Source organism: Ursus arctos, unplaced genomic scaffold (assembly GCF_023065955.2).
Source record: "Ursus arctos isolate Adak ecotype North America unplaced genomic scaffold, UrsArc2.0 scaffold_19, whole genome shotgun sequence".
Lineage (NCBI taxonomy): Eukaryota > Metazoa > Chordata > Mammalia > Carnivora > Ursidae > Ursus > Ursus arctos.
In genome coordinates this window covers 29634662-29660969 of record NW_026622863.1, presented here as the reverse complement: position 1 = coordinate 29660969, position 26308 = coordinate 29634662, and the positions used below count along the sequence as shown (strand labels likewise).

Below are 26308 nucleotides of genomic sequence, written 5' to 3'. Positions count from 1 at the left end.
AATATTGAGTGACATTCTACGAAATGATCAGTTATTTTAAAAAATCAGAAGAGTCAAGGTCATGAAGGATGAGGACAGACTAAGGAACTATCACAGACGGAAGGTCATTAAAGACCTCAGTTGCTGTGTACAATCGGGGATCCTGGGCAGGATTCCGGAACAAAAATAGGGTGTAGGGGGCACACTGGAGGAATTTGGGTAGAATCTGTAGGTTAGTGTCCAACGGGTATTGCCTAGATTTTCCCAATTTTTGTTAACGAAGGGTAGATGTCGATTCTGTACCACTTTTACAACTTTTCTGTAAGTCTAAAATGATTTCAAACAAAAACACTTTTTTAAAAAAGAGAGGGCACCTGGGTGGCTCAGTTGGTTAAGCGACTGCATTCGGCTCAGGTCGTGATCCTGGAGTCCCAGGATTGAGTCCCACATCGGGCTCCCCGCTTAGCGGGGAGTCTGCTTCTCCCTGTGACCCTCTCCCCTCTCGTGCTCTCTCTTTCTCACTCTCTCTCAATAAATAATGTCTTTAAAAAATAATAAAAATAAAAAGATAGAGACATAGTACTTTCATGTGGACATATCCTTTTTTGTGTTATCAGCAAATTAAACTTAAAACAAAACTGGGACGTCAGTTTCCTTTCTGGAACAATTGAGTTCATCCATCTGAAAGTTGCTACTAATATATGAATGGACACATCGTCCCATGCAAACTGCCAGGTCTGCTGATGAGTGGAGGTCCGGCTTGATTACTAATAAAATGCATTTATTTCAAATGTAGTTACACTCTTTCAACATTTCAATAAGTAAAAGAAAATTACTGATGAATATAGCACGCAAAATGAAATGTTAATTGCCCGTAAGTGTTATTGTGGGTAAATCGGTATTGAACAAGGGCGACATTTTTAGTACTAATGTATATAATATGACCCATTTAAAACACATTTCAGTACCTCAAAAATAAAATTTAGCAAATTTAGGGCATTGAGTAATTGGCTTTCATTAAGGTTTTCCTAATTGGATACTTTCTAAATCGGTTTAGTAGTGATCACAAAATGAATCTATACAGCAACTTGTAAACATGTAGAATTTGCCATGTGATGGACGCTATATTCATGGTTATTACTATCAAGAGGAGTTGGGCATGTGATAGATAAGCTACATTTTGCTTAATGTTTGCTTTGAGGTATTTTATTGTTCTAAATAGGTAGTAAATGTCCATTTAAAAAGAAGAACAATAGTCAGCAAGCTGCATAAAAAATAACTGGAGGACTGTCTTATGTTTCGACCAATTTTAATGAAGTAAATGAAAGCAGTCACCCTCAATCATCCTCATGCCACAGTCGCTCTCAAATGGAGCCACGCGGACTCCTGTGTGAGCCACAGCAGGGCTGCCGCATCCCACTCCTCAGAACCAAAGCGTGGAAGTGACCGGAAACATCCAGTCTAGTAAGAGTGTTCTCCCAGGCTCTCGCTATTTCTGCCTCTCTCTGTCTCTCTCTCCTTCTGCCCTCTCCCAACCTATGTGGATTTCAAGTAAAATAATTTTCAAACCCAACAAAAATTGGCAAACTTCAAAACACACTCAAATTTTCTATTAGAAAACGTAAATCACATAATTGCAAATTATGGAAGGTTATTGCAATACCAAGACCTCCAATTTTTTTCCATTTCAAACACACAGTCTAAGCTACTATGCTCCAACTGTATCCTTTGTCTTTGAAATTAATCCAAGGCTCATAACAGCGTTTGCAGTTCTGACCACATATTGCGTACCTCTTCCATCGACGCAAGGAAACAGCGTTATACCAGATAACTGTCGAGCGAGTAGCTTTCACTTCTACATAATGGCCTGACTGATATGGAACGGACGGAAGTAAATGCCTGTGGCAGCACTCTGTTCGTGAAATATGGAAAAGTAGGGTGAAGGCTAATGTATTTTATTAAGAGCAAATGAGTGATACAGAGCCAGATAATGTAAGAATTGTAACTAGAGAACGAAGTTTTCCGTGCACACACATTTGCCTTTTGTTCTGCTGTTGGCTTGTAAGATAGTCAAAGAAGATTGATTTTAGCAATGGCGCAGTATTACATGAGACGCTGATTCAAGAAGCTTTATTGACAAGTACAGTGGCGTGGGGATGAGTAAATCTACTTTGTAATAACAGAAGTTGTGTTTCAACATGACTAGTGATCCAGTCTGGGAGGTAAACATAGTCAGTCATGCCTGCGGCAGTCTTCCTTTCTTCGGGGGTGGGTCACCAGAAATCGGCCCTCCGATTCTATGTATACAGAAGACGACCAGTTCTAAGTCATCTTGTATTTAATCCGTGCGTATTCAGTTAACTCTGTTGGGCGACCGTTAAGCACCTGGTGCTCTGCTTGGTAACGAGACTGAGTTCGAAACACAAAGAGCTGCATCTCTTGATCTCATGGGGCTCAGTCTCACGAAGGCACACAAGGGCTGTTTTTTCCAGTAGGAGACTGAAATGGAGATCTTGGAAAACTTTGCTGAAAGCATGCTGCTCAAAATGACGGAAATGAATTAAGTAAGTAATTCGAAGAGAAAGGGGTTTAAACAGAAAACTCAAATTTTATGCAAGGGGGATGGGGGATGAATGGAAAACAAATGAATCTGAACTGAGACAGTAGTATGTGGACAAAAACAGGGGTATCTCTGAGATGAAGCAGAGGCCAGATCATGATTTTGTTTAGGTTAGCCACATAATTTATCATTAAAAATGGAATATATTCTTGATAATGAGATCTGACACGTTTATAATTAATCTGGGACAATCAGCATACCCCATATGGGCTGTACGGTCACCATGTCCTCTATCCTCAGAGCAAAGAGAAGCTTCTAAAGAGTGAGGGTATGAGATGATAAATCGGTCTGCAGAGCAGAGAAGGGCTGGGAGGGGGGAGGTGTGGTCCTGATGTGGACAACTGAGGAAGCCACTTCAGGGGATTATCCAAACTATGGCAATACCTTGAATGGGAAGGGTGGAAAAAGAGAGAATGGGATAGGTTTATGAGATGTTTAAGAGATGAATCTTGGTGATCAATCAGATGGGGATTATGATGAAAGGGGCCTCCTGGTTTGATATCAGCTTCTGACAATCAGGTGACTCATCGATGATGTTATTCCACGAAACGGGAAGCAGGGAGTTGCAGGTAGACACTCTATTGGGATGAGGCTTGGAGTGTGGACGATGAGCTGAATGTTCATGGTAACCCAATGGGGAGTCCATAGAATGGACCAGAGACAGTACATCAAAATCCTCCACCTGGCCCTCTCCAAGGATGGATATTCTGTACTTCAGGAAATTGGCCATCAAGCAATTTGTCCTGGCAATGACTTGGGAACCACACCCTGTCTTGTGGCTGAGTAAAAGTTTCCACCAAATAATATGAATGTTGTTTATCCTGGGGCAGAAAGAAATCAGGTGTTGATAAGGAACTGTCCACTTGGCTGTGGTCTTTATGTTTTGGGAATGGGAAGGAAATCATACCACCCTGGGTGAGAAAATAGCTGGACAGAAGACTAAGGAGGACAACTCACTGGAATGGCCTGATTGGCCTCTAGGAACTGTGATGATTGATATCCAATTGAATTAGTTGTTCTGTATTATTAGTACTTTATTACTGCATTATTTCCAAGATGTCCATATTTTTTTCTGAAACGCTGCAGTCTGGTTTTCCCTGTATTTGGTAAATTAAGGGAAAAACCGTAGTTATAGCTAGAAGCTGGTCCTGAACAACAGAGATCATCTACTGAGCTTAAACTTTTGTTTGGTCACTAGAGTAGTGGTCCGATGTGGGCAGCTGGCTGGATTAACTTTCAATGACCAAGATGGGTTTGTAGAATATGACACCATTCTTCGAGGGCCTCCAGGGAATCTTGGGGGGGGGGGGGAGTACCCACTTAAAGTATCCAACTTCCTATGATCTCAAGATAGAAGCTCAAACTATTTTTATTTGGATATTAAGGGAAAGGATGGTATCTAAAGGCTGAAGGAATTGGGTTGAAGTCTGCCTTGGTTTCCCTGAGCCGTCGGGGAGCCAGTGGGAAATTCTATACCTTTCCCCAGGCCCACTCCATCAGTAGAAAAACATTCACATGGCAAAAAAAAAATAGTTACATGTGTGTAATTATGATTTGTTTTGGCGATTTAGTAGCAATTTTGCTTGTGCAATATTATTAATATCTCAGAAAATATTTCCATTCAAATTAAGGATTTCAAGGATAAGATGGACTCTGTTTATATTATGTTTTACAGCTTAAATTCTGCAGTTCAGCTTCAATTTCATAACAGAAGCCAACAGAAATTGCTCAAAGAAGTTTTTAGAGATATTTTAGCATCACATCAATTTCATAGATCATGAAATTTCAACTATGGTAAGGCACTAAATTTCCGCTAAGAAAGTCATCAGGAAAGATGAGAGATTTGCTATCTCTTATACAAATTACAGGTAGAAAATAAATGTGTAGACAGAAAATGTGATATCGTTCAGAAACTATGATTAGCATCATCACTACTATAGTTCATAATATAAAGATTCTAAGTTGAGGGGCGCCTGGGTGGCACAGCGGTTAAGCGTCTGCCTTTGGCTCAGGGCGTGATCCCCGCGTTGTGGGATCGAGTCCCACATCAGGCTCCTCTGCTATGAGCCTGCTTCTTCCTCTCCCACTCCCCCTGCTTGTGTTCCCTCTCTCGCTGGCTGTCTCTATCTCTGTCAAATAAATAAATAAATAAAATCTTTAAAAAAAATAATAAAGATTCTAAGTTGAAATGAGTTTGGTCAGTATTTGTTTTAATCCCTGAGTATTTTTTTTAAAAGATTTTATTTATTTATTTGACAGAGATAGAGACAGCCAGCGAGAGAGGGAACACAAGCAGGGGGAGTGAGAGAGGAAGAAGCAGGCTTCCAGCGGAGGAGCCTGATGTGGGACTCGATCCCATAACGCCGGGATCACGCCCTGAGCCGAAGGCAGACGCTTAACCGCTGTGCCACCCAGGTGCCCCTAATCCCTGAGTATTTTTGTTATGATAAAATGTGGCGCTCTCATTACATTTAGCTTCTGTTCTTTCATATAACTACAATCCTATTCCAGAAGATGCCATTCTATAATAATTTATTTGGTGCTATGGATTTCTACCAAGAAAAGTTTGTCACACATATTAAGCAAATGAAAAAATATTATTACAAGGAGTCTCAATCATCAGGGTCATTTGTAACCATCTTCTTTTAATGCGTATTTTGGAAGAACAGGTCATTTCACTGCTCAATTAAAAAATTAATTTGCTCCTGTTGAAAATGCAGAGGAACATGAATCATTTATAACAGCTTATTTTCAATGAAAATATGAATTCATTCACAGCAACATAACTTATCAGAAAGTTTCTCACACGAACAGCTTGGAAGCAGATGTGTTAGTTCAGTGGGCAGATACCCATGTCTAATATCAGCACATGGAATAAAGAAATTATTTTATTAAGAGTAAACACAATTTAGTGTGGCCTGATGCAATGAATCACAAAAACACTGGTCTTGCTAGCTGATGGCTTGATAAAACAGGTATTAGTTTAATGGCTTTTCGAAAAACAATGGTTAGGGCTCCTAATTGTCAGAGAGGCAACATGAAGGCCCTGAGTAAATCAAGTTATGAGTGGTTTTAAACTTTTCTCAGGAGGAGGGAAGGGTAGGCAGGAAGCCAGAGCCATGGGAGGAGCCCAGGTTGCACTCTGGCTAGATTCACTGATGACTGGCATATCTTCCACATAAGGAAAGTGAGAAAAATTTATGTCAAGGAATGGACCAGGCATTGCTTACCCAACTCATGAAATGTGGGCACAAGCAGTTACTTCGTCAGCATTTGACACATAAAAGCATCAAGGGACACCTGAACATAGATTTCTTTCTAGAAGAGTTCAAACAAGAAGGATCTGGAATGAAGGACATCAGGTAACTTGGATGGAGGAAATCACAGTCAATGGGGGGATACTGCAGGCCGACTAATGGCCCCCCCAAAGCTGCCCACATCCTAGTCTCCTCAACCTTGAATATGTCACCTTATGTGGCACAGAGGCAGTAGATCGCAGGAGCCCCAAATGCAGCTGCTGTACCATATGTTGGTACTTTTGCTAGAGTACCATGGTCTCTACAGAGTACCATGGTCTCAGGTACAGAGTGTGTGGACGCTCACGTGAAAAATGTGTCCTTTTCCAAACCTATCAGAAAGGAAATTTAGAAACAGTCCATAGTCATCTGGATTGGGCAACAGTCTTGCCCCAAAGCTATGTTAACACTCCCTCTCTCTGTGTCATGGTGCCGTCTGAAAAGACCTGTATCATTTAGACATCTTGCAGAGCACACTATTCTATTCTGCCCAATTGGTACGATTATTAAGAATCTAGGGCTTTAGGGTAGAGGTAAAAAACTATGGCCTATGACTCAAATCTTGCCTAATTCCTCCTTGTGCACAGCTTTGTGGGAAGACAGATATATATATATATATATATATATATTTTGGTTGTATTATCTATGGATGCTCTCATGTGACGATGACAGAGTTGAGGAGTTGTGGCTGAGACTCTATGACCCACAAGCCTAAAACATTTTACACAAAGTGTGCTGACCCCTCATCTAAGGCATGCTGGAACCTCTCTCCAAAGTCAATAACAAAGCACTGCATCTCTCATTTCCCACCATGAAAAAGATAGCATGGTCCCTGGTAGGCTTTTTTGGGTTCCTAAAGCAGCCTTTTCCACACTTGGGAATGGATCTGTGACCAAACATTGGGTGACATGTATGGCTTCAGCCAGCTTTGAATAGGTCCTAGAACTAGAACAGGTTTTACAGTAGGTCTACACAGCAGACAAGTAGTCCAGCCCCTTGAAACATACAACCCTACAGACCCTATGTGGTATCACTGGTAGACAAAGACGCTATGCAGATTTCAATAGGAACATGACACTGCAGAAAATCAAGGTTTGGGAGCAACTCTGCTCTAAAGCAGAGAAATATACAACTCTCTAAAAAAAAAATCTCGTGACACTCTATGAGCCCTGCTACAGAGGAAGTGCCTTACATTGGGACACGAAATGTGGGCAAATCTGCCTATAAGGAGCTGTGTTCTCTCAGATCCACCAAGTCACTAGTTATCTGGGCTCAGCAGAAAGCTAACACAAACTGGAAACGGTGCATGTGGGATCAAGCGTGAGCAGGCACAAACAAGCTACACAAGCTCCCAGCCCAGATCCTTAAGTTATCCGCTACTCTGCCCCAGCACAGCTCCTGCAGCTTACTCTTAGAGTTGCATGAATGATCCCTCATTACCAGTTGCCGGAGAAGGGTAAAGTATGAATTTGGTGCACAGATGGCTTGATGGAGAACATGCGCACAAGGTGAAATGGAAGGTAACACCACTAGAGTCCCAGTCATAAGGCCATAGAAAGATGGTGGGGAGGAGAAACCCTCCAAAGGAGCAGAACTTTTGGATGGTGCCATGGTCATCCAGTTTGTGCGAAAGAAATGGCTCAAGGTTATAATATGTATGGACTTATGTGCAGTAATTTGGCCAGTTGTCAGGGTTCTAGGGGATTTGGAAGATCAGAGATAAGAAGGTCTGAAACAGAAGCAGATATCCATCTGTACCTATGGGGTGGGCATGAAATGTAAAGATCTTTGCCCACCAGAAAGCATATGCCACCATGAAACAATCACGGGACAGCCAAGCAGATAGAATGATCTAGCCAGTTAGTATCAACCAACCTCAATCACCGGTCACTGAAGGAAGTGCTAGGTCAATGGCTGCATAAACAGAGTAGTTGTGGAGGCAGGAATGGGAGCTATGCATCACCAAGCAGCATGAGCTCCTACTCATCAGGACTGATACAACTATCACTCCTGAACATTCAAATGCTCAGCCACAGAGACCAGTGTCCATTCCCCAGAATGGTTCCCCCTACAGAAACGCCAATTTTCTGGCAAGTTGACTATCAGATCTTTTCGATCCTGAAAGGACCAGAGATTACTTTTGATTGGAATTATTACTTATTTCAGAGATGAGTTGTCTTTATTGCCTGTAAGGAATCAACCAACACCACCTTTTAAGGATCTACAGAGACCTTCAGAAGGTATGATACAGAAGGACCAGCAAATCTCACAGAAATGTGCTCACTGCCATACAGCCTTGCTGTAACGTGCATCTTTAGCTGATGCAGTGTTTTGCGGGTGGCTACGTCGGGGTAATTGTCCCTGACCATTGATAAGACAGCCACTGTCACACTTTGGGGACAAGGAGGAATATGTTCGGGATGTAGATAGTCCTTTGACCAATTCTAATGGTAAATGCAAAAGAGCAGCAGCTATAGCCTGAGAGGTCATAGGAGACAAGGGTTCAGACTCTGCAGGGCTGTCAGCCGGAGCTATGGGAGTCCTGCGTGGGCAGCAGAGGAGGGAGAGAATGAGTACCAGTTGCAGCCAAGAGCCCACCTACAGGGGCAGGGTCTGTGGTCTGTTCCATCCCTCATGTACATTTCCCAGGAAGTGAGGCTCACCAGTGTCCTCAAGGAGCTGGTCCCAGAACTTACACGACAGTGGATCTGAGCAGCGTAGGGGTGAACCCTCAGGGATGTTGAGCCGGGCCAACCAGATCCCTGTTGCAGGACTGAATGATTTGTATTCCCCGGATGCTGAGCAGTTTTTGTCCTCCTTCTTTAGGAGCTGCTGAAGACAGCTGTGTGTCCCAGTTCATGCCTACTTGGCCAGGCAGTCAGCATCCAAAGCCTGGTTGATACAAGAGTGTGAATGCCCAGCCCCCTCACTCCCACACAGGACATCTTTAAGGGGCCCTATCAGCAGGGTTGGCTGCGCCCTTGTGATGACTGCCCTGCAGCCCAGCTTCTCCATCAGCCCCATCCTGCCTCGTCCCCCTCTGCCCCCCACAGATGTTGTTCCAGACAGTACTCCCGATAAATGTCCTTCATGATAACCACTGTCTCGGAGTTTGCCTCCCAGGGAACCCAGTCGGCTATGGCATGTGATTAAGAAATGGAGGCCGCTCAAAAGAGGCCACTAAAGGAGCTGAAAGTGACCAGGAGGGGCTACGGCATCAGAGAGCTGTTTTTCCTTGTAAGATTTCCTATGCTGGTTTCACTTTTTCAATAATTCTTGTATTTTTTAACAAAAATTTAAATATAATGTTATAAATAGGGAAAAGAAGAAGGAAAAAACCCGACTGCATTGGAGAAGCCATTATAATCGTGGGTCAGATTTGTTTTCCATTCCATTTATTTTCATTTGCAAATCTTTGAAACCAGCCCCCAGGGAAGCTCTCACCACACCAAAAGTCCAACTCTTTTACTAAATTATATGCAAACTGTTTCATATTCCCTTTCTCCTCATTTCATATTCCTTCTTGTACACAAGCATGTGCTCACTCACACACATCCCCAACACACAGACAGTTGGCTTCTGTTCTCTTTCTTCCCTGTTATCACTCTCCATCACCTAAATCTTTGGAAAAATAAAAGAACTGCCAGGACATCCTGAAGGTTTCTGGTAGATTCATCATGTGGTTGACACGAGGCCCGGAAAGTCAATCAACTGAATATAGGTTGATATGAGTTGGGTCTGTGTCATCTGTTTCTTCTATTACAAGGAAAATATTTGGTGACTCAATCCATCAGATCTAACTTATATTGTGTATTTCAAAAAGACTACATAAAAGTGCTCCAGTTATAATTATATCTCCTGGAGTCCAGGGCCATCAACTTAATAAACTTTTTTTTTTTTTTTAAAGAAAACCAAGTCTAACCTATCAGATAAAGGTTTATGTTCATTTTAAAGGCTATGGGAAACATCTAGAACTGTAGGTCATTCTGGTCAAAGAGGACACCAAGATCTTCAAATTTTCTACACCACTAGATAACGGTCAAAACTCCAGGTCTTGGAAGTACCAAGATCAGCAACACGTGTAGTAAAAAGGAAATTCTAGTCACAGCTTCACCATTTCCACGTTGTATCCCTTTGGGGACATCACCTCATTTATCTGCGTCCTAGACATTTCATCGGTAAAACTGAGTGGTTCACACTAATAGATATTATTATGTAATAACAGATCAGTGCTCTCCAGTTGCATGATGGACACTGGTCCAAGATTCTGATACATAGGAAGGGCAATACCAACTAATGAAAGATGATTTTGTGAAAATTTATAAAAGAAAACCTCATTTAGAATGGAGCTGGGAGGCCAACAGAGGAGCCCTGATGCCCTACCACTCCTCAACTGCAGATCCAATAGGAAAAGACCACCTTGCACTGGAAACTACTACCCCAACAGGAAGAAGGGCTTTCCTCCTCCCCCACCCCGCCCCTCCCGCCCATCCCGCAACAGCCCAGCCAATAAGAGGCAGTCACAGCTCAGCCAATGAAAAGCCACTCCACAGCATCCTCCCCACCCCTTTGTTCGCCCGACTTGCCTATGATTTTGCCATTGGTGGCCGTCCCGTATTGCATTTCTCTGCTCTTCCTGAATAAACCCACTTTTGCTGGTAAAATAACTGGCAGTTTTATTTTTTACCGTTAACAATTTTAAATAAGTGGCTTCTGTTTGGTTGGCTGTCGGTTGCTTTTCTTGTTTACCTTATTGTCTAAGGAATTAATTAAATGTGTGTCACAGAGTGACACGTGGGAAAGGATTTTTTTAAAAATGAAGCTATTTCCTAGAGTGGACGAGGCACATTTCAGTGGCACGGCTTCCACAAAATGAAGATGTCATTTCCCACAGATGACCCCCATTTCATAGAGGCAAGTCTTCAATGCCACATTAATTTCACTCTATTTGCATACTGTACATCTGAATTTAATGAGATTTGGAAAGTTAGTCATCTCAAAAAGAGAATGTTAATTATATATTGTTTTCATTTGAAGTCACAGATAAGGAATTTTGTAAACTTTTTATATTATAGAAGGGTGCACTATATTCTTCCATATAATCCTGTGACTCAACATAGTACGACTGGCCAAGCTCTCTGCAGAAGTAAAAGGATATCACTCAATTTAAATATACAAAACATTTCAACAAATAAGTACTGACAAAGTATTGTCTCTGGCAAAACTTTAAATGTAGTTTAACTGCCTTCACTTGTTATAATCAATAGACGTGTTTCTATTTTTTTCTGTCATTTTCCCATCCATTTAAAAGGAAAATGTGTGACAAATGCAGTTTTTGTTAATAATTACTAATAATCACAGGATGTACCAAAAGGCTTAAAAAACACAGACCACCAGTAAAGAAGGTGAACATCTACACATCTTTTTACTGTTTTAAGAAAATGAAAATCCAGTATAATTCCCTCATTTTAAACTTTTATACAACGTCTTTTAAAATATATTCTGCATTTTACTTCAAAAATGCATTTTATTAAGAAAAAAAGAAGAAATAGATTACAAATCAGGACATGAAAATCATGACATATGATGAAGCAATGCGTTTTGATGCCATCACGTTGCAGTTGCTAGCAGCGCGGACCACACAGTACCATGAGGCTTCACCATCCATAAACCTGTCTACATCCCCAACCAGGCTAATGGGCTACTAAATCACATGAACACTTGCAACAGATTCAGGGCTGTTATGATGCCTGCATTCAGCTTTGCATCAAATAAAAACTACCATTTCTGTGTTCAATCCTTCAAGTCTTTCAATTAAAAAAAAAAAGTATGCCATTTAGCAACATAGGTCCTTCATAAACTACTATGTTAATTCATATCCTAAGATTTAGTCAGGCATTTACAGAAACAGCAAAATGGACGCAGAGCTATGGGAAAGACAGGCAGCTTTTGGAAGAAGAAAATAAGATGCTTAATTTATGTATTTCCAAATTGTTCCAGTGTGGACAAACGAAGGGACCCAATTTTTCCTTGCCAGGCACCTGGAACGTGTAAGCATAAATACCAAGTGCCTTTATTATATAATTGGCTTATGAAATTTCAAGATAACTGCATGCACGCATCTTGTTTGCTTGGCCTCAAATCCCCTTATTGCAACAAGGTTCATAAGGTTAATGATAATTCTCTGATCTCTTGGTATGTATATACACCCTAATCCGAATGTACTAGTTAGTAGGTTATATTGATTTTTGGTACTTTTTAAGAAATTACCCCGTCACCATAAATGAGAAATGACAGAATGGCGGACTTCGCATAGATCATAGAATATGCCATCACCCCTTAGAGTGAGCATCCTTAAACCACTCCACTGGCCTTGGTGAAAGGGGGCATGGCTGCAGCTTCTGTTTCAAAAAGTCTGTCCTGGAGGTCAGTGCACGCAAAAATGTATGCTTGAAGGGGGATACATTTTAGAATGGGGAACGGAGCTCTCCACCTCAAATTGTCTCTTTTTTTCAAATACATAAAGAACATGCTCCTTGGAATATAGTCAAGGGAGATCAAAGAAAATTTAGTGACAAGCTTTAGAAAAACAGAAGTACAAACCTATAAAGAAAACTGGCATAAGGCTCGGGCAAAGTATTCTCAAAAGTACATTTCATATGAGACATTACAGTTGTAAATAAAAATAATTTTTGGCATTGTTAAGAATTGTGTTTTTATATCAACGAGTTGAGTAGTTGCAAACATTTCACATTCTTTGGGAAACTGGCATTATCCAGCGTCTTTCCTACTGTCACCACCGAACACGGACAGCAGATGACGAGAACTTTAAAAGGCAGGACATCACACACTGACAACCAATGCACTCTCTGAGTCTTGTCACATGTGGATTTACGTTCAGAGCAGAAGTCTGACACTAAACCTAATGTGTCCAAAATCATGAAGAAGAGCCAAACAGAAAAAGAGCAATACAATCAAACCAATGACAACAAAACATCTTTCGAGACTACTGATAAATTGTATTGAATGTAATACAGAGAAAGGCAAAGGGTTGATATACTTTTGGCCACTGAAGATGCAAACACCAGCCAAACAGGATCTTAGAAGCATTTCCAGGTCTATGAATAACACCGTGGGGACACTAAAGCAAACACAGCGCATGTTCTCAAATAAAGCAAGGTCATTACAGTCCAATTTTGATTTTTACCTCTAACGAAACTGATGTATCACGTGGTTGAGAGACCAGGGCTACAGTTTTCACGGTCAAAAACCGTGGTCATCAAGTGAGTCAAGCTTCCGTCTTAGATCCTATCAGAACAGTTGGAAATGAAGAGCAATATCAAACTCCTTGTTCTATAGAACCACTGCTATGGGAAACACGTCACCGGATGAGGCCTCCCGGAGCCATCTCGAGTCTGGATATGGCAAGATGGCAGTGCTGCAAATCCATCGCCTCTACATTCACTGTAAGAACATTCCCTTGTCCATTGAGAGCCCCTGGCTATTAAACAGACTGTCCGAATTGCAAGTTAAATCACAGCCGCCAATCAGAAGAAGTACTCTTTCTGATTTTCGTTGACTGCACTTTGTATATTAAGCTCACTTTTCAAAACAGCCTCAGCACTGTCTACATTCTCTGACCTTTTTGCCTCATTTCTTTTGTATAACCTTTTCTGCTGATAAATGCGAACGGCGATGGCAGCAATGCACAGCAAGATAAAGATCACAACAGCTATCAAACCTAGTGAGAGAGGAGAAAAACAACGCCGAATCAGAATTTGTGTCCAAAGAGAAGCCCTGCTGACTTCGTTGTTTCATAAGTCATAATAAAATTATTTTCCACATAAATTGAGCATCTGGTATCTATAAATTAAAAAATATCCAAACCTCAGGTATTTTTGGATCAGGTGGTATCGTAATATATTGAGTTTGTGTCTGAGTTCTATCAGCCTGGTAGGTTCGCCTCCATTTTCTCTGCACGCATATTATACTGGCTTTATTCAGTACATTTCCATTTATTTTTAAAAAAAATTTTTAGTGCATTTACATTAAACACAAGATGTTACTGACATGTCTCTAAGACCATGTGATCATTGCACATTAATACACAAATTTTAATTATTTTAAGATTATAGACAGTAGTAAGATGGTAAAATGATTAAATGTGTTTTTGTACTTAAATATTGAAACACTGATTCAGGTGATTCGCAAGAGTTTGTCATACTGCTGATTAGGAGGAACAGGATATATGTATCTGAATAATCCTGACTAGTGAAATATATTCATATGGATAATATAGATTATTGAGCTTATTTCTATATGAGGAATATTGATATTCTAAAACAACCGGTTATAAATAAAAGATTTAAATACCACAACTGTTAACTATGCCAATACATGGTTATCGACCTTGGCAGTACATTGGGCCAGAAGTTCTTCGAAGTGCGATCTGTGAGTCCCTGTTGGTCCCAGGACACTTTGAGGAGGTGCACGGGGTCAAAGCTATTTTCATAATAATTCTAAGATGCCTTTTCCATTGTGTTGACATATCCACTGCTAATGTAAAACAAGGTTGGGTAAAATTCCTGGTACCTTGGAATGAATTAAGGCAAGGCTACCGAACTGTAATAGCGGTCACTGATTTCATTTACACTGCCAGGCAACCCCAGAAAAAAAGGAAAACAGCTAGCTTCACTTAAGAGTGTCCCTGATGAAGCACTGAAAGTACCTTATTTTATGCAATCTTGACCCTTGGCTCTATGCCTTTTTAACATTTTGGGCGATGAAATGAAAAGTATTTGGGGTGTATCTCCCAGTATGGTAGCTGTCCCCAGGAAAAGCGCTTGTGTGAACAGCCGACCTGCGAGCTCAACCAGTTACTTTTTGCTTCATGGAACATCCATTTTTATTTGAAAGAATGACTGACAAATTATGGTTGTTTTGACTCGGATATTTGGCAGATACTTTCTCTGAAATGAGTGAAGTAAGTCCGTCACTTCAAGAAAAAACAACTGACAATGTATGTTACCAGTGATAAAAGTCAAGCTTTCAAGTGAAAAATAGAATTTGGAAAACTACTGGCTGTCACCATGAGTTTGAGAGCTTCCTAATACTTAGACTTTTCTGATGAAAACAGTGGTGGTATTAATTGATGTAGTTGTTTTTAGACAAAAATAGGTACAGTGGAAACAGCAACATGGATCACCTGTCCTATTGTAAAGCTAGGATTCTTCATTCCAGTTTAAATTAGGTGCATTTAACTCTAATGGAGTCCACCAAGCCAACACACTGAATCATTATCACCAAAACTGTGATTTCTCACCAGTCACAGGGGATTCCTGAGCACATGATTTAATGGGTGGATTCAATACAGCAAATCATAATATTGCCAACGGCTGAGCCAATTTTTGGCTGGGTCAACCTTACCTCAGAAGGACAGCGATTCCTTGCTCATCAATCTAATATAAATATGGCAACCAATTCTGCACTTGAAATCTAAAAAGTTTACTAATGGAGACAGTTATTTTTGTTATTATTAGTCATTAATAAGTAAGAACTTTATTCGGAATATCCAATTGTTATATATTTTGCCTCTCATCAGTTGAGTTGCTATAAATACTTCTATTGTCTGGCCTCTTGTTATGGGCCTCTTGTATCAAGAGAGATATTCTGAACAATTTCAATGTGAAAAACTGATAGAAGTGGACTGGGTGTTATACGCAAGTAATGAATCATGGAACATTACATCAAAAACTAGGGATGTACTGTATGGTGACTAACATAACATAATAAAAAATTATTATAAAAAAAGAAGTCTATTATAGTGAGCAGGATACAGTAATTATAAAGTAAACATCAACATTACAGTGGCCCAGACAGGACACCCAGACAGTCCTAATCATGAATGGAGTCCAGAACTATTTTGTTCCATGTATGTGATTTATCTCCTTTAATTTGGGGAAGGTATTATGTCAGGATTTGTCATGTCCACGGAAAACCTTGATCTAACCTGTTATACAAACAAAAACAAAAACAAAAAAAAATACACTAAATAAAATATGGCCAACCACTGTGCTCTATGACAGTGCCATCTGAGGCTCTGTGTGAATGTGTTTTTATGAAGCTTTCTCTTTGTCTAAATCTCACCATCCGTATCTGCATAGCCTGGTCAGAAACCCTCTATAATATGTGGGTCACCAGTTTTAAATGTCTTATTAAACAATTTTCCCATCTTACATTATTCAGTGTTTGTAAGTGAAGAGAAAGATCATCTAAAATGTAGAACATAGGGCAATTAGCCAACTTGGAGAAATTTTAAATGGATTAATTATTGTTACACAGTGGGTACAATTTACGAGTAACTAGACAACGGGTGAAAAATTATACCACGACACTACCAGATGTAGAAACACCCCCGAGGATGATATTCTGTGATTTAGCAGGTAAATCGCCTGTGGTCCCAGACAAGGCCTTCGAAGCTTAAACGGCCATGCCCAGCTGCTCTGCTTCTGACGCTCAGTCTCTGCAATGACCGAAAGCAGACACCACTGGATTCCTAGACCCTCAGTCCTTGGGCTGCAAACTTTCCACACTGTCTTTCTCTGCGCCCTGCATTTGAGCCAAGCGAGATTCCACAGGTGACCTATAACTTGTTTCCATTCCAGAATAACACAGAATGACTTATCAACGCTTCCCTCCGTTACTCTGTAAATCTTGTTAATGATCTCAGCCCAAAGCAACAATACTCTAAAGATTAAATATTTTGTTCTAACACCGGCTTGACTGTCCAATCACTCTCTACGCGTATCTACCTTTGTGTCTGTATCTCCCCATATCTATATTAGTTAAATGTATAAACGAAGCACCGTTATGAGACTGACAATCTGTTTGACAAGGAATCCTAGTTTAAAACGTCAAGCACATTAAACGCTAGAGCTTTAAATGAGTTTTTACCATATAATGTATTAAAGATAATGTATTAATGTATTTCTTCTGGACATGCAGTTATTAATTACTCTTCTGGCAGGTCTTATTGTTGTTTGGTTTTTGCTTTTTATATGACTAAATGGGAATTCTATCTTATATATCTTTAATTGATATACCATTAGTTTGATAAAAGAAAAATACCTGAAATAGCAATGGGATGTTAATATTCTCACAAAGATTTGACTAGTACTATTGTCTGTCTCAGTAAAATCCTAACTTCTTAAAGGAAGTTGATGTCTGGATGAGTAAAGGTGTAAAAAATAGAACAAAATGCATCAGGTATAAAGCTCACATAAACTGCCCAAGTGAAAGAGTAATCACATTACCTGGCAATGTAACAAAATAACTGTTTACTTTTTATGTCCTTATCCTATGCAGAGTGTGGAGAAAAGGTGAGCCACTTAGCATTTCCATCATCTGATTAATAACCTTCTTAAGACCACTGATCAGGAAGAAGACGGTATATTTGGGGGGTTGGTTTTAAATAAATTATGTCTCAGAGAATATGCTGTTTCATTGCCAGGAAGATACACTTTAAATTTTTTTGAGTTAATTCTGCAATTTAAAATAATGATGAATTCCTTTTATTCCATTAGCTTAATACTTGATAAAAATGCAACTAAAAATGCAATATTTATTGACGTGAGCACCTAAAACATAGAAATATCCATTATATTGAGCATGACCACAACATAAAATATAAGTTTTTCCTGCTTTTTACATAAACTCTTGCCGAAGCAGTACAACAAAGTCCAAGAAGCCAATAAAATAGTACTGCTTCCTCAAGTCTATTCAGAAATTCCCTAGGGATTGTAGAAGGCCACTTTCAAGCTAAATGATAACCTCATTTTTATACAGTTTAGCAACTATTCCTTCAGTGTGGTGCCTTGGTGAAATTATCCATTATTTATACTGATAATCTTCAAGGAACTCGGGAATTCAAGAAGACTCTAAAAGGCAATCCAGTATAAATAATAAACCACCCCCGTTGACCTCGGGCTTCAGTGCCTAACCCTGGGGATGTGTGTGGATTCTTCACGGTTTTTCTGATGCTAAATATTCGCCACTCCTAGTAATGAGAAGTACCAAAGAAGAGCCCATCTGTGCTTTCTGTTACCTCCAATCACTGCAGAGTCACTTCTGATTGCATTAGCGAGGGGTTCTCTGTCATCTCTGGTTCCCGAATGATCTGCAGTTAAAGGTTCAAAAAGGGGGGAGGGGTGATATAGCCAGGCAAAAAGAAGAAATTTTGAAAAAAATCTTAAAACAGTTTAAACCAGGGCAGAATTATGGAGGACAATGTGGGATCTCTGTCGACAATTTTTTAAAGCTCAGCAGTGTCGACTGCAGGGCCCACATGAATAAGGCATTGAGAATCTAGAGAAGAAATGGGAAAAAGAACTGGAAGTCAAACAAACACAGCCAATTCTGAGAAGCCATCTTGAGAACACGCTGCCAAGGGACGAGTGTTTGTTACCGCGTAAAGGAGGAGCCACAAACCACCTGCAAACGAGTGCGTCCTTTCTCTCGATGTGGCATCAGTACCAGCCTGGGCCACGCAGCTGGACTCTGTCACGTGTCCCGAGACGGTGATGGGGGCCGAGTGGCTGGGCTGCAGCGCGGCCTTCAGAGGGGCCACATGGCTGAGCTGCACGGCAGAGAGACAGCCCAGGAAGCCCTGGGCGCCGGCCAGCGCCGTCTCCTGGTCTATATCACTGTGTTCTGTGAACCCAAAGAAACACAGAAATGTTAATAATCGTGCAAGAGCAAACAGGCAGGGCTACAAACAGAATGTTCCCAGTCTAATAATACAATAACAATATATATACACAGTAGACTAAATTCCCCTTTTTTGGTGTTTAGTAAGAGTCAGATCCAATAAGTCTCTCCGTGACTCCTGGTGAGCCTCTCCAAGTTAATGAAGGCATGTTTTTAAGGATGGCTAATTTAATATGTGTGGTGAACTCTGGAAATGATTGAAGCCTCCCTAAGAACGGGCCAGGTTTTGAACTGATGAGGGTTCGTGAGATGGTAAATTGAAACATAGATGATTAACATGATTTGTGATAGGGCTTGGAGTGAGAGATTAAAGTGCTTCCTGATTTGGAAATGAATTTGGCTCAGCTTTTGAGACTAAGTCATGAAAACACAGAAGCTAGAGGGAAAATTGAGCTTCTGGAGTTCCCTTATCTATTGCCCAACCAGACGATTCAGTCCGGTGCAAAGCTTTCTGGTACTCGAAGACCCCATCCAAACATGCAGGGGGACGATATTACCACGTGGTGGTGGCTACACCCCGAAGGGCTTGGAGAGTCGCCCTAATGACTCATGCACAGGAGTGAAAACGTTCACACCTCACTGCCTTTTCTCCGTTTCCCTGCCGCCTGTCACTCAGACACGTGCAGTCCCCTTACCTCTAGATGGAAAACCCCTCCCCCACATTAATGGGAGTTTAGTTTATCTGCGCCTATTGTGGCACAGAGATTGGCTTGGATGCCAGAATATTAATTTATGGTTTTACAGGGAGGAATATGTTCACATTTTATGCTTGGCGAGGCTGAAATTGAAACAAGGGGAATTAACTGTAGAGTTTTAAAGTTCAAATGTTATCAAGATACAGAGATCCAATCCACCTACTGTGACCAGAGAAGAGCAGGACTCCGCTCACCTGCTCTGCATATAGAGGGACACAGACACAGTTTGTACTTTGGCCTCTTTAAAAAAAAGAAAGGATAATAGGTATTAAGTATTTATTGGGTACTTCCAATGCGCTAGGCACGGTTCTCAGGGATTTGCGTGTTGGTGTTTGCAGCTCCCAGGAGCCGTGAGGGTCTGAAGCCAGTGGTACAGGCGGGACGTGTGGGGTCAGAGCCGCACCGCCTGAGGCTGCAGTGCTGTGGGCATTCCGCAGGCGTGGGGCCTGTCAGGCTCCAAAACGCAAGACTCTGCTCTTTATGAACTGCTTTCTGATTGACACATGGTTTTCTTTCCTCTGTTCATATCTTCTGCAGTGCCTCTTATTTATTTTGTTATTATTTTTTTGGCTTGAGAGCAGCTGGTCTTGAAGTGACTCTGGACAACCCAGCTCTGATTGAGCCTGTTGCTCTATTAAGAATTCTGAAGAACGCCTGTTTTGTTCCATTTCCATTCACACTTTATACCTAATGATAAAAATGCTGAGTAAATGCTGAGTATCGTGAATGTCATCCTCCAACATGAAAATCAGAGCGATGACATTACTCTCCTGCTGTGGGGGATGGATATATGACACTCAGGCTCAGGCCCTGTCCCTCAGAAGGCCATGTTCGGACCACCAGGCCATCCTGCCTCACTGCACAAAGACGGGCTCCCTGGACCCATAGGTGACCCTCAACCTCCAGCATTACGCTGTCACACAAAAGCCATTCCGTCCATGCATAGAAACCAAGAACTAACTTAGTTCCAACACAGAGCATTCACTCACTTGAATGGATATACATTCAAACATAGTTATGTTTAGAAAGACCGCATTCTTTTTTTTTACTTTAATAAGAAAGCAAAAAATATATACATTAATAGCAATATAACCAGGACAGTGTTCTTCACATTTATTCTACAAATATTAAAATCCTGATTATAATTTCTATAGACTTTTTAAAAATCTTACTTTTTGAATCCAAAAAAAATGTAAATAGATAAGATTCACTTCTCTGGTACAAATCTGATAGGAGATGAATTTTATTTTATTTTTTAAAAAAGATTTGTTTATTTGAGAGAGAGAGAAAAAGCTAGTGGGGAAAGGGACAAAGGGAGAGAACATCCAAGCAGACTCTGCTGAGCGTGGAGCCCAACGATGTGGGGCTAGATCTCATGACCCCTGAGATCAGAACCTGACCCGAAACTAAGAGTTGGAGGCTTAACTGACTGAGCCACCCAGGTGCCCCAAGATGAATTTTAAAAACTACACTTTCAAGTCCAAAACATTTTACATATTACAAGTTACTGTGTAAAAGACTTTAAAATCTAAAATTTAAAGTGGGCAGTTAATCAATTAATATTTGTTTTAAGAGCTACCCATACAGGAAATAAATTCCCTGCATATTAGGCATTTCACATTCTAGTAGCAGAGACAGAAAATAAACATAAAAACAGGAACTAATGAAAATTTTGAAGACTGGTAATGGTCTGAAGAAATGACTTAGAAAGTGTGATGGAGTGTGTCTGGAATAGAAATTTATCTTGACGGACTAGGTGATTTTTGTGTGTCTATTTTAAGGTTGACTCTTCAAAGCCCTGTTCCCTTAGTAGTCTGTAGATATTATTCCAGCATCTTCTGGCTCTATTACTTCTTTCTCAAATTTTTGTGAGATTCCCTGTGTTTCGGGAGTTTTGCATAGAACATGGTGGGGCCCTTTTCATCTGGAGACACAGGTTTTTCTTTAGCCTGAAAAATTTCTTACATTGTGCACACAATTATTGCTTCACCTTCATATTTTTTTAAAGATTTATTTTAGAAAGAATGAGAGAGAGAATGAGAGAATGAGTAGGAGAGGCTGGGGGGGAGAATCCTCAAGCAGGCTCCCCACTGAGCGCGGAGCCCAATGCAGGGCTGGATCTCACAACCCTGAGATCACCACCTGAGCCGAAACCAAGAGTTAGATGCTTAACCGACTGAGCCACCCAGGCACCCCATTCACCTCCAACTTTTTTATCCTCTTGGTCTGCTGATTATTCATACGGGGTCTCCTCTGCATATTCTCTAGGCTATTTTACTTTTCTCACCTGATTTTTATCTTTTAGGACTTAATTTTGTGTGAGTCAAGTGCTTCATTCACTTGATCTTCCAGGTGACTAATTCAAGTTTCAACAAAGATCACTCTATCCTACTGACATTTTTGGTCTAGAACAATCATACTTTTTAGTTCCTCAAGGTCTTTCAGTTGCTTTGCTAAAAGCAAGTGCTCTTACTAAGTTTCATCAGGATGATATCTGTCTCCCTAAAGAGGCTTACTGTGATAGGGAATAATTCTGGTGGCTTTGTGTCTTCTCCCATTTTATTTTTGAATCTTCTTTTTTTTTCAGTCATTGAATCTTCCTAAGAATGGAATTGTTTTCCTCCTCTGCTAGGTGCTTGTCAGTCGCCAATTTCCTTAGGTGGCCGACGCCCAGAGAAGGTAGACAATGCAGCTGCCCCACCCAGTGAGGGTGCAGGCCAAGCACTCACGTAACCTCCTGATGGAGAGGACTCGAACTTCACGTCATCCTCAGCAAAATTCAGGAACTCCTCAAGTTTCAGGTTGCTCCTTTCTTTGCCAAAGAGGGGAAATGGGCACAGTAACGTTTTCAATGCTCACCTCTCCCCATGGGGTCCAGAGATCTTTGCAAGCCAAGCATTTCCAAGTGGAGAGGAGGGATCTATGCAATTTAGGGGCTGCCCCCCAAGACTCTCCTAGGCCGACCCCTGACTCTCCTTCAACCAGAGGGCAAGGAATCCCCCAACACTTTCTTCACTGGCAACCTCCAGGCTCCCCCTGCCTGCTGGGCTGGACCAACAGCTCCAATTTTCTGAAGAGTCAACGGGTGGGAATTAGAATTAGAAGGGAAGGTACAGCACGGGTTTTGCAGCCACCTCTCAGTCCAAACAAAATGAACAGCTCTACTATGTGGATCACAGGCAAAGCTGGCCTTAGAAATACATAGCATTAAATATCTTGCTAGACATTGAAAATTGTGCTAATAAAGCCAATGAGCAAAAATACCTATCTTTCCTATTTATCTGACTCCTAAAATGCCAACACCATGTAAGGATTAGAACAGGGAGGGTGGAAAAATTGAAGATCAAGGACTCCTACTCCTGCTTGACACAAATCCTGAGAGGACTGAATCATGTTGTGGATGTTTCTGGTTATAAAAATCCTTAACTGACTCAGATTTTTGGGTAATCTTTCCTATTAAAAAATTAGCCACAACTGTATTTTCCAACAAGGGGAATGACTTCTGCTTTGTTAAAGAAGAAACCTTTTAACAAAAGGCCTGCAAGAAAAATAGAGTATGAAGGAATTAAAATTCAGATGAAGTGCCTTTCTATACCTGGAAAGAGGACTGCTTCTGGAAAGGGCATGAAGTAAATGGAAGAACAATCACAAGGAGGGCTTCATGAAATTTCTTGTGGCTCTCATTAACAAACAAACAGAAAAACTCAGAAAACAAAACCAAGTAGGTTGGCCATACCTAGGAAGAGGGACCTTGTTTAAAAAAAATCTCAGCATCTTTTTTTTTTTCTTTCCTTTTTTTTTTTTTTAATGATTTTTTATTATATTATGTTAGTCACCATACAGTACATCCCCGGTTTCCGATGTAAGGCTCGATGATTCATTAGTTGTGTATACACACAGTGCACCATGCAATACGTGCCCTCCTTACTACCCATCACCGGTCTATCCCATTCCCCCACCCCCCTCCCCTCTGAGGCCCTCAGTTTGTTTCTCATAGTCCATAGTCTCTCATGTTTCATTCCCCCTTCTGATTCTCAGCTATCAGAAAGGGATAAAGAGAGGGGGGGTAATCAGAAGGGGAAATCTCAGCATATTTAACCCATGAAGATAAAGATAAGAAGCCTTGCCATAACATGGTGCAATGAATCAGAGGGGGAGCAGGGCTAACACCCAGCAGGGTATCTTTATCATTATATGCAATTACGACCAGGATTCAATAAGCAAGAGTTACCGGAAACGTTTTAGGCAAAGCAGTCAGCAAATACTACGTGGATGAGGAAGCAGGTATTTATTTGCCAACCAGATCTACCGCTCTGAGATATGACCTTGAAAATCTGATTAATACAGAAGCTATTTATAGTTAGATATCTCCAGGTGACCTGTACTTCTCCTTTGCTTTCAACGTGACCTAAGTATCGCAAGACATTTACAAAATCACAGGGTCCCTTAAGTAATCTAATCAAACTACCTTATGCACCCCCTTGGCTTTGAAGTAGGTTTTACATAAACTATCACTGAGATTGACACTTGTTCCTAAAGCTCTTCTAAGAGATGGAGTCGACACCCTCTTCCCTCTGACCACACACTTTATTTACATCTGGCCTAAATCTCCACTGCAGAAATGTGAGCTACTTCCTGGCTCTGCAGCCTCAGAAGAGATCAATGATCCCTATGGGTCATTGCCTCTAAATATACCAAAGCGACTGCTCAGCACAGAAAGACCGAAAAACATCTTCAGGCTTCTAGAAAACTCTTCTAACATAAAAACAATCCATACACAGAATTCAGAACTTCATTTTATAATGAGTTTTGGGTGTAATAATGAATGTATGCAGCCTATTAATTACAGAGGAATGTGAGCCAAGTCTGTCTGATGCAGCCTGGTTCTTCCCACACCGCGAGGGACCAATGGATTGCTGCTTGTCAGGGTTCCTGCACCATTACAGATGCGACATAAACAAATAATACAGTACTGTAAACTTCACTCAGCCTTTCAACAGTGATTTCTCAGTCATTCTACAATCGGTTAAATCATATCATTCAAGAGGTGAGCACATTTTTCCGTGAAAGGTTTGATGCAATCTCAAGATTATGTAATGGTCTTCACTGAGTTTCTTTTCTCATGTGTGGCACTGTCACCCAACAAAACCTTAATGAGTTAGCAAAGCAACTTTATACCTGCATAGTTCCTTTGATCAATTACATCTTAGAGAGATCTCTTATATAATGTTCAAGTTAATAGTTCTCTTAGAGGAGGTCATGAGGAATTGTTCACTTTGGCATCAGTACTTCATACATGTAAACAACATACTTAACAGAGAAGTAACATCAGACTGTCTGCCTTTTCAGAAAGGAAGACTGGAAAGAAAAAAATTGCTTCTTCTCTGTTCTCCAGTACTCATTCTTACAAAGGAAACAGACCATAGGAACAAATTTTTAACTCCAATCATCATTAACAAGCATTAGTTGCAGTTATCAAGTAAGGAGGGTAATTTTTAGGTAATAATATCATATTGTACTACGATGACATAGAAACCAGCTCTAACCTTTAATTATACTTAACAGATAACACTAGCAGAATTCAAACTTCACTGTTCTTCTTCTCACTGACCAGTCCCATAGCTCATCACTAGGCTGGCTTGGCCAGCATCTCCTTGCTTTGTGCCCAAAGCGCCTGTATGCACTCTCCTGCCAACCTCGGCCTCTCTCCTCTTCCATCAATTCCTGCTCTTTAATAAAGTCGCTCACACAATAGTGTAAGCCCCTGACAATGGCTTTATTTTTTACTTATTCCTGGTGCAGGTACATTTGAAAGGATGTCAGTAATTAAAGAAATAAACAATTGCCTTCTCTTTTTTATTTTAGAAATTATTCCAGTTTTATCATGGTACAAAGGTGTCTAGATTTGGCAGCTGATAAATATATAATTTGGGATTCATGACTTTTGCTTTGATCATTCGGTATTTTTTTAAAGTGTAAGTAGAGTTCTATTTTATTATGTTTCACTGCCAAATGAAAGCAATGAGGGTGATATCGTTGTCAAAGGAGCAAACTTGTCACATCCTCGTGATTCTATGAGTCTCTGACAAAATCCCAACGTCTACCACACCACGCGCTCTGTAATTAAAATCAGATAACACGTTTCAGCAACCTGAGTGTTCTTTGGGTTTGGGATGTGACACTTTGATCTATGCTCCTGTATCATGATGAGGAGAAAGGTGTTTTTAAGTTTCTAGGTATGGCCAGTTCAAAATGATGTCGCTAAATCTCTGGAAACAATTAAAGCCTCCACAAGGATGAAGCCACTCTATGCACCAAAGATAATCTATGACATTTTAATTGCTAAAATATTTAAAAATCCACCTGACGAAGAAAAAAAATAGGTAGATTGCTTACTACTCTTGTTCTAAGCTGTACTTCTCTTTTTAAATTTGCTTTTAAAATAGCCATTTTCTTAAGTGTCATTTCACAACGTATTTACACAGTCAGGACTTAGGTCATCTGATTTCTCCTCACCTCTAGGCACTGAAGCGAGTTTTACATAAAGGATTCCTGACACACTGGAAATTGTTCCTCCAACTCTTCCATGCAGACTGGTTGCCCTTTCCTTGCTGACTACAGAGATTATTTACATCTGGCCTAATCTCCATGGCAGGGATCTGGGCTACCTCCTGGCTCTGTGTCCTCAGAAGAGAGGAATAATCACTATTTTTTTTTAAAGATTTTATTTATTCATTTGAGAGAGAGAGAGCACTTGTACACATGAGCAGGGTGGACGGGCAGAGAGAGAAGCAGACTTGCTGCTGAGCAGGGAGCCCAATGCAGGGCTGGATCCCAGGACCCAGAGATCATGACCTGAGCTGAAGGCAGACGCTTAACCGACTGAGCCACCCAGGCACCTCAGGAATAACCACTATTGATCAAGACCTCTAAAATGCAAAAACTACTGCTCA

General features: G+C 40.7%; 1 protein-coding gene across 1 annotated transcript in view; it reads right to left on the bottom strand.

Moving 5' to 3' along the window:
- Positions 1-12893: 12893 nt before the first annotated feature.
- The window catches only part of CNTNAP4 (contactin associated protein family member 4), a 238169-nt gene continuing 224754 nt past the window's right edge, over positions 12894-26308 (bottom strand). Inside the window, exons 22-24 of the mRNA XM_026495274.4 lie at positions 18385-18603; positions 17999-18070; positions 12894-13636 (exon numbers count right to left, since the gene is read on the bottom strand). Coding sequence (XP_026351059.1) covers positions 13443-13636; positions 17999-18070; positions 18385-18603 — 485 coding nt within the window. The 3' untranslated portion in view covers positions 12894-13442. The remainder of the gene's footprint in view (positions 13637-17998; positions 18071-18384; positions 18604-26308) is intronic.